Source organism: Homarus americanus, unplaced genomic scaffold, assembly GCF_018991925.1.
Source record: "Homarus americanus isolate GMGI-L3 unplaced genomic scaffold, GMGI_Hamer_2.0 scaffold17856, whole genome shotgun sequence".
Classification (NCBI taxonomy): domain Eukaryota; kingdom Metazoa; phylum Arthropoda; class Malacostraca; order Decapoda; family Nephropidae; genus Homarus; species Homarus americanus.
The window spans coordinates 1,346,547-1,360,409 of record NW_024738735.1 but is presented as its reverse complement, the minus strand read 5'-3'; the positions used below and the strand labels follow the sequence as shown (position 1 = coordinate 1,360,409).

The following is a 13,863-nucleotide window of genomic DNA, read 5'->3' as shown; positions in this document are numbered from 1 at the left end:
AGCGTTCTGAGAGTGAGAATGGCAGCGTGGAACTCAGGGATGAAAGCCTGATATGGCCTTATGAGGAAAAGTTTGGAACTCGTTTTCGAGTTCTTTTTGAGACCATTAAGTTTAAACTTCAGGCCCCACTGGACTCTGGTGATGGTCCATTGTCTCAGGTGAGTATTATCAGCAGAATTTCAGGTTGGTAAAGTTAAAATGTAGTAACTTCGCACTTGGAGCGATTCTTTTTGTGATGCACAGCTTAAGATGTAAGAAATAGCTCAGGTAATGCAGTACAGTATATGGTGAATGAAAAAAATAATTAGGATACTTTTCTTGTCCATTCAGAAAAGATATACATAACATACAGTTGACTTATCAATACTCCCACCACTTATCTAAACAAGTGTTGAAATATTTTGTGTGCCCAGACTCTGTGTACCTGTCAGCAAGACTCGGACAACATATTTTCATGCTTTCGAATATCATGTAACCTACTTTGAGAGGTAGTTTTATAATAGGAGATATCTTTGGGTTTTGTTCTGAAGGAGAACACCATTATAGAACACACATACTGTACCACTGTTACAGCAGGCAGAAAATGAATGTCAGTGAAGGAAAGGAGAGTTTCTTTACTCCTGATTACAGCTGCTCTACATCACAGTGGAGAAAGGCTTATAGATATGAAAATACAGTACTGTACTGTATTTTCTGTGTGAAAGTTATGTAGAGAAAAAGTTTGAACAGATTGTAAATGTTAATTGCTGTTACAAAATTGATTGATTTGTTTCATGTATTTTTATATATTGCTTATCCGCAGCTGGAACCATATATGACCTATGCCTCTCTCTATGATGTTACACAAGGCTGTAAGATTTCTGAAGACTTCCACTTCGACCTTAATAACCCTATGATTCGGAGTCTGATATCCAAGACAAAGAAAAAATCTGATGATCCGAAAGATAACTCAGGAACATCACTACCACTTTCCCTTGCTGGAGTTCCTGAGGAGTGGATTGCACACCCTAAACAGGTAATACTTATATTAAAGGAAGTCAGTTTTAATTATCAAGTTCACAATTGGATGAAAATTTTTATGTGTATTTCTCTTCAGAAATTGAATTTAGTACTGCACTGTATAAATATAGCCTTTCAAAGCCTAGCATCCATTAAATAAGGTATTTTATTCCCTGTGTATTTAACAAAATTATGGTACAGGTCCACCATCCCTTATCCGAAACCCTTGGGGCCAGATGTGTTTAGGAATTCATAATTTTTTCAGATTTCAGAACTGTAGTACGGTACATATACTGTACGTATATTATGGTAACACCCTAGAGGGGTCTGTGGCAGCACCCCATAAGCAAACGCATTAATATTTCTGCAACAAACCTTATGAATATAAATAAAAAAATACATACAAAGTACTGTATACCGGTAATAGAATTAACAAAACATTAAATATAAACAAAATGCAGTACTGTACAGTATACTGTACAATAAAAAATAAAGAACAATAAAATATTTTAACACTTAATTTGAGGTGTGTAATGTCTACATTCAAATTATTTGCTATCTTGCAAGGATTCGAGCAATGCAAGTTTTATTCTGCAAAGTTTAGTCTGTGACATTTTATATGATAGAAACTTTAAGCCTAAAACTACCTTCACCCCTGGGAAGGAGGAGGTGAGGTGTTGACAGCCAGGCAAGGGGGAGGAAGGGGGGATGAGGTGACGTATTGACCAGCTGGCGGGAAGATTACCCAGTGCGTCGTTATCAGTCATATAGAGGGAGTTTAAGTTTTTCGCTGATAAAATGTCAATGAATTGACTTGACAGAATATATAACTTACATTGCTGGAATTCTTGTAATGATTTAGTACATTTGAGTACAGTACAGGTTTGCCCTTAGGACAATTATTCTTGTTACTTTTTTTCACAATATGTATTTAGGGTGGTGTGTGCATGTAAATGAGTAAAAATAAATGAAGAAAGTTAAGTATATCTACCCAAAAATACAAGTTGAAAAACTTGTAGTTTAATGTACTACACTAAAGGACTAAAATGTTTAGCTCGTGCAAAATATATGATGTCGATATTAAAATTATTCGCTGTCTTGCAATTATTCTAGCAATGCAAGTTATATTTTGCTGAGACACAACTGATGCCTCACACTGCATGGGTCAAGCTTCGGCCACGTCTGGTCATGTTTGGCGTCACTCTGGGTATGTCGTGCACACGAGTGATGCTCCACGAAAAAAAATTATGTTTTCAGAACTTTTCGGGTTTCGGAATTGCGGATAAGGGATTGTGGACCTGTAGTAAATAATGTGTTATAGTAGATGGATAATGATTGTTCCGAATTTTTCGTCAATTATCTGTTAAACTATATTTTCTATTATTCTAAGATCTAAGAGAATAGTGATGAGGGAATGAAGATGTGAGAAATCTGTTGTGCATGGTAGAATAGGTTTAATATGATGTCAGCTGTAAAGAATGCTATAGATTGATTGTTCTTTGCAATAATGTGCTTGTTCCTGACTACAGGCTGTGATGAGTGTGACAAGGCCTCATAGTGATGTCTTCCTTGTAATCCAGATTGAAAAAGTTCTTCAGGGTTCCATCAGTCAGACTGTGGAGCCATATCTCAAGAGTATGGACTCCAAAGGTATCCAGAAACTACAAAAAATGATAAAAACTTGCTGCTACAGGTGTGAGATAATGCAAATGTTACTGTAAACATTGATTTTGAATTAAATTCCCCCCAGAATAAGATCTAATACAATATGTCATAGTGTGATAAGTATTTATTGTTTTCATGCTAGGCATATGGCCAATGCTCTTTTTATAGGCACATACTCTCTTCTTTATTGCCACTAGGCACAGTTGTGGGGGATTGAGCAGTGATGCTGTCTCTCTGTCCATTACAAATTTAGTTTCTACTAGGTAAGAATTCAGTCTCAGTGGATTTACTTAATTTGGTGAAAAAATGTATGACATTTGGGTTTTATGATTTTACAATATCAAGCAACTCCATGTAGCCAGTAAATTTAGGGGGTTCGGTTCCCAGACCTCTTTCATTTTAAGATGGACTTCATGTGAGTAATCCTTGGAATGAAGAAAACTTTAAAAGGGAGGAGTCTGAAGAGTTTTTGCTGGTGAGTGTAGAAATGTATGCTTGAATCTGCTTATCTTGACTTTGATTATAAAATGTCATAAGGACCATCACACCAGAGCCAGTCCTGACCATCGGAAATTAATGACCTACTCAGTCCTTGCTCTCACATTATGGAATATTACCGAAGGTGTTTCTTGTAGTTTAGGCACATATCGCATTTTGATCAAAATCATATTCACATTCAAAATTGTTCTTCACACAAGAGATACATATTTGTACATATATATGGTATTGAGTGTTTGTATACCTACAGTATGCACATTTTAGATGAGTTGATTGGGGGAACAAAGTTGGGGTGAAACGTATACAGTCGACCCTCGTTAATTCGGACTAATAGGGGGGGAAGGGTGTCCGTTTTAGCCGATTGTCCGAATTAACCAATTTAGGGGTTGATATTGCATTATATTTCAAAGTCATTGTTTTCGTCACGATTTTATCCCACTTACACTGTAATACGTACGTAATTTCAGCAAAAATATTACATTTCCGTGAATGTATTATATCAAGCACAGTATGAATAGAATACCATTGTAATATAACAGTATTTTAACCGAAAATTACAAAAAAAACGAATAACATCTCAAGAACATCGGAAGCTTAGGTAAAGTGTTTTGTTTTCGTCATGTATTTTATCCTATTTTACATTGAAATACATCACGTTTCAGCAAAACTACTATTTATTTCCAAGAATATATTCATTCAGGCGCAGTTTAGGTAAAATATACGTGTGATGTAACAGTTTTTTAACTGAAAACGATTCGGAAAACACGTACCCTCTAGCCCTGTTCAAGGAGAGGACTGGGAGAAGCTGTTTGTTGCTGCAGACGATGACAAGGAAAATGATTTGGATGGATTTTAAAGAAAATATTCAGAAATATGGTATCGTAGTATTTATTCAAGTCAATTTGGATAGGATATTAATGTAATACAACAGTTTTTTAACTGAAAACCAATCGAAAAGTGATTACGGTAACATCTTTTGAACGAAAGAAAGCGAAAGTCATTGTTTTCGTCACGATTTTATCCCACTTTCCACTAATACCTACGTCATTTCAGCAAAAATATTACATTTCCGTGAATGCATTATATCAAGCACAGTATGAATAGAATACCATTGTAATATAGCAGTATTTTAACCAAAAACTATTAAAAAAACGAGTAACTTCTCTAGAACATCGGAAGGTTAGGTAAAGTCTTTTGTTTTCGTCATGTATTTTATCCTATTTTACATTAAAATACATCACGTTTCAGCAAAACTACTATTTATTTCCGAGAATATATTCATTCAGGCACAGTTAAGGTAAAATATACATGTGATGTAACAGTTTTTTAACTGAAAACGATTCGAAAAACACGTGTACCGTGTAGCTGATACTCAACAGCTGGTGGTGCGTCATGTGTCATTGTAAACAATAGGAGGTTGAAGTAGATTACCGGGTATTATATTAAGTGTGAAATATCAAAAAGGTTTTTATTACCGGTATTTTTTGTAGATCAATGAGAACTGTGATACCATATATGATATGATAAGTTAGCCTGTGCTAAGAACTTCAACATAGACAACTGAAAACACGTTGTAAGGTAATTTAGCCTATTGTAAGTTGGTGAGCTTCATTTGCTGAAGGAACTGCACAACTTTTCATTACTAATTGGTACATATTTTACGTTTCCATTGTTTACTGGCAGTAAATGGTAAATATTTTTCATGTCTGAAGCTAAAAGTTGCATCCCCCCCCCACACTAGTGGTGGAGATGTTACATTTGACCAAAAAGACGCTGGTGTTTTATCCCAGCAGTGGGTGGACCAGCATTTTAGCTTAAGGTCCGCGTAGGTAATATTCCTACAAATCTTAAAAAAAAAAAAGTTCGTTCAGATTTTGTCCGAATTATCCGAAATCCGGATTAAAGGGGTCCGAATTAACGAGGGTCGACTGTACAACTACATAACAAAAGGATCACATGTGGCATCTGCCAGTGAGCAAAAAGGTGGTCATTAGCAATGCTGTAACAAAAAGAAATATGTCTTCACAAATGCTGTTGGGTGTGCCAGTCATGCCTGGGAGTATGCTGCGAATTCTTTTGGAAACCTGATTGTATGATAAGCCATATTAAAAGTTGTGAAGTGCCGGGAGCAATGTGCTCCCAAGCATTGACTGGTGTGAACCGCCTGTGATGGAGTCTGCATGTTGTGGACTGACTCATGGACTTGTTCCCTCATTGCAGTATGGGAATTACCATTTGCAATGTATTGTTAGATGAAAAAAATCTTATATCATGATTTACTAATATATATACATCGACTCAGTGTGAGTCATAACTTCCTCTGATATCTGAACATTGTTAAATTAACATAGCACATCAGTGTATATTTCCATTAACTGAATGTGTACCGTTGTTACCACACACACACTTCAATTTTTTTTTTCATATGCAGTATCTGAATTTGAAAAACATTTATAGTGGCTTGATAACATTATTTAATGTTCTAGTTACATATTAGAATGTTAGTAACTGCATGTGAGAGCTCATTCAAGACCAGACTTAACCAACACTGCAGGTACAGACACATTATGGAGCCAGTACATGCTCAGTACTTGCCAACAGTGCATAACAAAGACGTGCCTGACTGCCCAAGTGGTGAAGAGGATAAAGTAAAGTATAACTTGTAGCTGCCTAGACCTCAATAACAGAAGCATATATCTCTTTTTTTAGTAAAAGACAAAGAATAAATAATTATGGTAAGGTTAATATCAGTAAATGACTATGTTTCGGACACAGTAGGTACTGTTCACTGAACCTCATTCTTGTAAACAAATATATGGGTAGATGACATGAAGAGTGATGATAGTAATGATGGTACTGATGGTGATTTTGATTTGGGGTAAGGTAGTGATGGTGGTGGGGACTGGCTTTGGGAACGATTTTCCGAAAAAATTTCAATTCTGGCTATCGGAGAATTCCGGATGTGAGGGATTTCGGCTAACGGAGATATTACTGTATTGTACTCGGCAATTTTGTACAGTAAAAATAATTACTATTGACCTCAGAATATCTCTTGACATCAAGTGCACATTGCTTCAAAATGACCATGCTGTGCTCACCCTGTTTCCCCTACTCACAACTTCTTGGAACACCCCCTCCCCCCCGTTTTGATATTCCTGGATCTGCCCCTGTAACTTTCAATATAACTAGTAATTACATAAATCATTCTTTCATTATTGCTATGTGACATAATTAAACTGTACAGTAATTATTTGTTAACATGTCTCACACAGGCTTGGTGAATTCAGAATGCCCTTTGGATGGTGTGCTCGGCCAGTATTTAAAAATTCTGGGAACCTTGACAAAGATTCTGATTTTTCTCCAATTTACCGATGTGAAGAAAAAAGACTAAGTGAGGTGGAGTTCATAAAGATGTTGACTGATTTCCGGAGGCCAGAAAAGATGAATAAATTGGCAATCATACCAGGGAATGTCAGTGTCCAGATCTTACCAATGGAAGTTACTTTACCTAGTAAGTGTCTGGTTGTTTTCTTGTAAAATTATATATATATATATATATATATATATATATATATATATATATATATATATATATATATATATATATATATATATATATATATATATATATATATATATATATATATATATATATATATATATATATATATATATATATATATATATACTTTACCTAATAAGTGTCTGGTTGTTTTCTTGTAAATTATATATATATATATATATATATATATATATATATATATATATATATATATATATATATATATATATATATATATATATATATATATATATATATATATATATATATATATATATATATATATATATATATATATATATATATATATATATATGCTGATAACCACAAGGGAAAGAAGAAAACACGAAGTTCCCAAGCGCGTTCGTGTAATTCACATCTTCAGGGGTGAGTACAGACTAAAAAGGAGTACAAAACAAGGTGTATATATACAGAGGAGGGTGAGACCAGGTCCACAATGGTGAATTACATGAAAACGCTTGGGAACTTCGTGTTTTCTTCTTTCCTTGTGGTTATCAGCATATATATATATATATATATATATATATATATATATATATATATATATATATATATATATATATATATATATATATATATATATATATATATATATATATATATATATATATATATATATATATATATATATATATATATATATATATATATATATATATATATATATATATATATATATATATATATATATATATATATATATATATATATATATATATATATATATATATTATCAGTATTTAACATTATTTCAGATTCCCTGACACCTGCCCTGGAGCCAGTCAAACCGTTCCCAAACCCTCCTACTCATGAACCAACAGTGGAGGTACAGGAATTCCCAAGTAGTCACATTGATGATATTCACCCTTATGTGAGCTATTTCAATCATCTTTATGTGTATCCACATTACCTGAATTATGAGAATCAGAAAAGCTTCAGTCGAGCCAGAAATTTGGTTTGTACTGTTGAACTTCGGGACTCAGATGCTGAAGGTGCCACTCCTCTCCGCCATCTCTATGGCCGTCCAGGGTCAGGAACTCTAACAACTCAGATATCCACAATTGTCTTACATCACAACACATGGCCAGAGTGGGGCGATGAAGTGAAGATCTTATTACCTCACAACCTAACTTCGCAACATCATCTTCTCTTTACCTTTTCACATGTGGCAATTGAAGCAGCCAAAGCAGGGAAGAGAGATGTGCCAGTTGAGACTGTGGTTGGTTATTCATGGTTGCCTCTCACCATGAAAGGTAGAATTGTTACTGAAGAACAGATCCTCCCTGTAGCAGCTCACTTGCCAGCTAAATACCTCTCCATTGAACCTCTTGGACTTGGAAAAGGGGTGAGTTGTAATATACTTTTTGCTGCTTTTTGTTTGGTCATTGTTTACTGAAGTCATCTCTTTCATTACTATTTTAATTAAAAAGTCTCGCTTGATGCCCTCCTCCATGCAATTCTTGTTACAGTATTATCCAAGTTTGTGATATTGGCCATTACACCATCTCCTTTTGATAGCTGTGGGCTGGAATTATGATCACTCATCCCACTGTGTCACTAGCATCGCCCTTATAAAAAGGGTGATTAGAAAAGTTGCACGCTGAGCAGGTCTTATTAGAGCCGAGGTACAGTTGGCATCATAGGAAGTGAGAAATTTGTGGCTGATGGAGACATCTGGTTTCTCCTCGAGATAATAGGTATTATTTTTCATGAATGAATCACCCCAACTGAATGACGACTTTTAATGTTTTTCTATTTATACGTCAAAGTGAGTTAGCACCTATATACAGTACAGTTATGCCTATTTTTTATGTTTATGTAATAATTTAGGATCAGTTTACTTGTCCAGTTGTTAGTATAATGGCAGAGGATGTCAGTGTTTTCTTCTGATGGTCACAGTTTGATCATACTTTTGTGCCCAGTTTCCCGTAAATATATACAGTATAGTGTATATGCTAGAATATATAGTTTGCTGTATTCCATACTAACATGCATTATATAAAATGGAGGTCACATACCTGTAATTAAATAATTTGGCTCAATAGGTATATGATGCATTATAAAGAAAATTATAAATAAAATAGACAGAATTTGCACACATTGACGGTTTTACAGTATATATTTCCTATCATTTGATCTTTCAGAAGTTATCCATCAGAAAACTTCTCTTTTGTCTTCCTTCATTATATTTAATTTTACCAAGTACTTAATCCTTGAGTAACAATGTACTGTATTGAAAGCTGTTTTTTGTTTTTGTTTTTAGTTTGCTGGACCAGAAGTTCGTTGGGTGGATAGCCAGAAGAATGTCTTCCGTGTATCCATGCGCTTAGTCTCCACAGTTTTAAGCGCAGATCAACATCTGCACAACTTTTTTCACTCCAGTGCCTCCCTTCTTCCTTTGATTAGCTCCTCTGGAGGAGCTGGTGCTGCCTCAAGTCCAAGGTCTACCCAACCCATGGATGTGGAAACACTTAAGAATCTTAAGGTATGTGTTTTTTAGAGTTTTTGTTTTATTTAGGAAGTTTACTTATTTCCAACAAGGGAGTGCAGGCCGGGTGGGTGACTGGTGAGTCGGCGACACAGTTACAGCCCAGTGCCTCCTCACATACTTTCACTTCACACAAATACATACCCATGATCTTCAGTTTTCTTATTTTATAGTGTTATATTATTTTTTGTTTATTTACAAGCCACATTAGAGTATAGTAATAATTTTTCTGCAACTTTTCTTGTTTCATTACCTATAACAGTAAATGAAGCGGCTTGGCTGGCAAGTCGGCGACACACCTACAGTCCACTGCCTCCACACACATTCACTTCCCACACATACATATCCATGCTCTTCCTTTTTCTTATTTTATATTTTTATATTATATTTTCTTTGTTAAGCCTTATTAGAGTATTGTAATGATTATTCCACAACTTTATTTTTAATTAGATGTAACAATTGCAACATGCCATCGCACAGGTCACCTCATCCCCATTTTTTTTCGCTTTCCCAGTGAGTCAGGCTATTGCTAAACCGAATTTTGACCTATTGTTCACTATTATATGTTCTTGTAAGCACCTCCAGGTATCTGAACCATCATTGGTTCCAATGAGTTCGAATAAAAGGAATTGCACTGTATCTCTTCAAACTCTTGCATCATAACACTTGTTCATTGTCAGCTTCCATTGGTCAAGCTTGTTTGCTTGCTCACTGCTGTTTTTGCATACGATGTGTGTTGTGCAGTGCTGTACTATACAGTACATTAATGTACCAGGATAAAATCCACAAAGAATACCGTTAACGCAGTGTTGAGATGTAAAAAGTGATTACAGTTACGTATACTGTACTGTATATTCAGTAAGTGTGAAGTACCATATGTACAGTACTGTCCATAGCAGAGTGGACAGTATAATGTCTACTGTAGGCTAGTGTGTAGTGGTGTGTATGTACAGTATACAATGCATGTACAATCCCTTCTTCATGGAGGGAGAGGAAAGTGACAGTTAACAACACTTGCTACTGGAGATGGTACAGGACAAAGGCAAGCCATCCTGGATTATTATATCACCATTTGGTCTACCTGCGTTGCAAACTCAAGAAGACAACAGCTGCTGCTGAGTACATTATAGTGTTTACAGTAGTTTATTTTGTTTATTTACAATATATTGTGCGTGTACAGTGATATATGTGTATATAAATACAGCTCAGTTTCTGTCCAACTGCAGTTAAGTCACTCCATGCGAGATATACAGTTTAGACTCTTGAAAATCTTTCACCAGTACCCAGAAAAATTCCAGGGATGAGGAAATTTATCCACATAACCGAATGTCTCCCAAACCCGGAACCCCTGTGCAACAATTATTCCGGCTAAGGGGGAGATTAATGTATGGCGTTCCATTATTGAGAGATTTTGCTTTAGTTGTACCCGTAAGGCGAAGCAATAAATGTAGAAGTAAGGGAAATATATGTATAAATGCAGATAATGGGAAATAATAAAAAAATATGGGTTAAATAACTGTAGAAGTAGAAGTGCAGTAATGAGAGAAAAATGTATAATTGGAAACTGTGAATGATTGTGCATAATTTGAATAAGTGTTGAGGTATACCACTAATTAAATGTGTACAGTATATGCTTTTCATGTATTGGTTCCATATTCTGTTATTGTTAATTTCCATTAGCTAGAATATATATAGTATTCATATGTAAATACACTTTTGATATTTGCTATTTTCCACACAGGCTCTACATGCTCTAGAAGTTGGCAGTATTATTGCATTCCTTCCAACTCTTCTCAATCAGCTTCTTGGAGTTCTTCTTAATGGTGGCCCAGATGTTGCTACAAATGTTACAAGGGTGATCGTTCATGTCATAGATCAAATGTATGAAGCAGGCCGTGATGACATTTTACACTCCTACATTAAGGTTAGTGCATTTCAAAGAAAGGAACCTGCTCTGTATGTTGAAGAACTTGGTTAGAGGAATATTTCTGTAGAAAAGACATAAGTTGTATGTAATGTGTACTGTACTGTATGTGCACGGGGATGAGTGGGCACTTTACAAATTCTTACAATTATGCTATGTGCCACTGTATCACAAAAGGATTTCATTGAGAACTTAAGATTTAGTCAGGTTTGTCACCATCATCGATTTATTAGAGTGAGATGTCCATGCGATATGTTGTAAACACAGGAAACTTTGATTTTATGGTTTTCATGTTTGTGAATTTGATATGCCATGATGAAGCAATTTAGACCATAATTTCCAGTTAGTAATTTAATTTCACTGGGAAATTTTTCTCTACAGTTATAAAAGATTGTTAAATTGCGGTAAGCTTTGCACTATCTGCTGTACTGTATTAATTATAGTAAATCCTTGATTTATGCGAATTTGATGTATGCTATTTCTGTGTAATGTATCACAACTTTTAGACTAAAATTTTAAAGAATTATAAGGATAATGTGTATAAATCTTGAATATTAAGCTCCCAAAAATGAAGAATAAAGTTTATTGAAAAAAGGTAATAATAACCATACAGAGTTGGCTCAGTGATGAATCAGTACTTCATGATGTCTGTTATATGGCATTGTGTGTGTACTGTACTGGATTATATTTACCTGTGCTGCTGAAATGCTTTCTTCAGAACTGGGTAAGAAACCTTCCAGCCTACTGTATCTGCTTCTAGGACCAAGAAGAAGTAAACTGCCTACACCATGGATGAAAAAAGAAAATCTTAGACAAGTTAAAGGTGTGAACAGTGTGTGAAGCAGGTTCCATGGAACATTGATAGATGACAGATTTTAATGAGTTTAATATTCAGTTTTGTTTATTATCCATATGTTTGTGCATAGTAGTGTATGGGATTGGATAGTATTCACTTGTCATTCAAGGCCCTTAAAAGGGTGTGTTTCTTTTGAAAAGAATTGGAAATGGATATTTTGTGGGATACTGTATTACAGGAAATGTTCATAAAATCAGGAACATAACTTGCTAAGTTTGATTTATGTGAATTTGACATATGAGGGTTACAAGAATGTAACTCTTATATTGTATATATTGAGGGCCTACTACATTATACAGTATTACTGCATATGCATATGCATCTGTGTGTGTATTGGTTTACATTACAACAATTATGTTCAGTACTGTTGATAGATTAATACTTATTCCCAAAAACCATAACTCAAGGAAATTCACTTGCTCCCTAGTATTTTTTAATTAGGGATTTCCTTATAGAAATTTTTGGTGTGCAATAGTATTCATTTTTGGTGTACAATAATAATTGAGTGTTCAGTATTGTAACCCCATGTGTACGGTGTCGCCTCTGAGCTAAATAAGATCATCTAGTGTCAGCCAAATAAGATACTGAAAGTGACATCCCCATAGTGAAGGGGTTAAGGTCTTAAACGTTTTGCTGCAATTCCCGCACTTACCATTTTATTCTGGCCACCGCCAGACGATTTTATTCAGCTTAGGGTAACCTCCCACAGCCAAAGGGTTAAAACCTATCTTGGTTAACCCTTTCGCTGCAATTCCCGCACTTACCATTTTATTCTGGCCACCGCCAGACGATTTATTCAGCTTAGGGTAACCTCCCACAGCCAAAGGGTTAAAACCTATCTTGGTTAACCCTTTCGCTGCAATTCCCGCACTTACCATTTTATTCTGGCCACCGCCAGACGATTTTATTCAGCTTAGGGTAACCTCCCACAGCCAAAGGGTTAAAACCTATCTTGGTTAACCCTTTCACTGCAATTCCCGCACTTACTATTTTATTCTGGCCACTGCCAGACGATTTTAATCAGTTTAGGGTAACTTCCCACAGCCAAAGGGTTAAGGTATTTGTTAACTAAAGTCTACTGAAAAAATGTCACACTCAAGATATTCCTCTAGCTACCTTCTATTAGAAGAGTAAATGATTCATTTTTTAACAAAATTCAACCATAAATTACAATAATTTATTAGTTAATTATATGAATATGTTTTTCTCATCTATTCTTAGTATGTCATGAGTATCTCGTGCCATGGTCGTAAGACAATCCATGAAGAATTGTGCCAGTCTCTCGCAGAACTCCTCCAGCCCTCCAGCATGGATCAACTCATTACTAATAAGATTCTTCGACACAGTCAGTTTTTCTTTGCATTCATTGCTCGTTCTATGGCCCTGCATCTGCTAACTACTGCACGGATCAAGGTTGGTAAACAGATGTAATCAATGTCAATTTACTAGCATGTAATTTGGCAGACATCACCTTTACATTTCATTGTTGTTTCAGCTAACTTATTTTTGCCTGTATATTCGGTACAGTCCTTATCTGCATTTAGAATTTTGTATTTCCATTAACTTTAATTATAAACTCTTTTCAGATGGTTCGCAATGAGAGATTTAGTGAAGAGTATCAGACAGAAGTTCGGTCTGTTGTTGAACTTGTGTCCACTCATATCATTCAACGTTATAAAGAAAGCCCCGTGGAAGCAAGAGCTGCTAACATTGCTCTGGCCCACTTTCTCAAGGTATGTACTAAAGTATATACTGTACTGTATTCTTTATGGAGGTAAAGGAATTATCATTATCTTGATCATGATATTTTTTGCCTTGCCTCTAAAAGCAGTTAGGAGCTGAGCATAGGA

At 35.2% G+C, this 13,863-nt stretch overlaps 1 protein-coding gene across 3 annotated transcripts in view; it reads left to right on the top strand.

The window, feature by feature from the left end:
* The window catches only part of LOC121874336 (dedicator of cytokinesis protein 9-like), a 74,838-nt gene that overhangs the window by 15,987 nt on the left and 44,988 nt on the right, over nucleotides 1-13,863 (top strand). For 2 of the 3 annotated variants that reach the window (XM_042378459.1, XM_042378458.1), the window contains exons 10-19: nucleotides 3-158; nucleotides 803-1,015; nucleotides 2,529-2,692; nucleotides 2,862-2,927; nucleotides 6,435-6,673; nucleotides 7,501-8,090; nucleotides 9,009-9,230; nucleotides 10,975-11,157; nucleotides 13,235-13,426; nucleotides 13,600-13,746. In XM_042378459.1, coding sequence (XP_042234393.1) covers nucleotides 3-158; nucleotides 803-1,015; nucleotides 2,529-2,692; nucleotides 2,862-2,927; nucleotides 6,435-6,673; nucleotides 7,501-8,090; nucleotides 9,009-9,230; nucleotides 10,975-11,157; nucleotides 13,235-13,426; nucleotides 13,600-13,746 — 2,172 coding nt within the window. The remainder of the gene's footprint in view (nucleotides 1-2; nucleotides 159-802; nucleotides 1,016-2,528; nucleotides 2,693-2,861; nucleotides 2,928-6,434; nucleotides 6,674-7,500; nucleotides 8,091-9,008; nucleotides 9,231-10,974; nucleotides 11,158-13,234; nucleotides 13,427-13,599; nucleotides 13,747-13,863) is intronic. The other variant, XM_042378460.1, reaches the window with a different exon arrangement.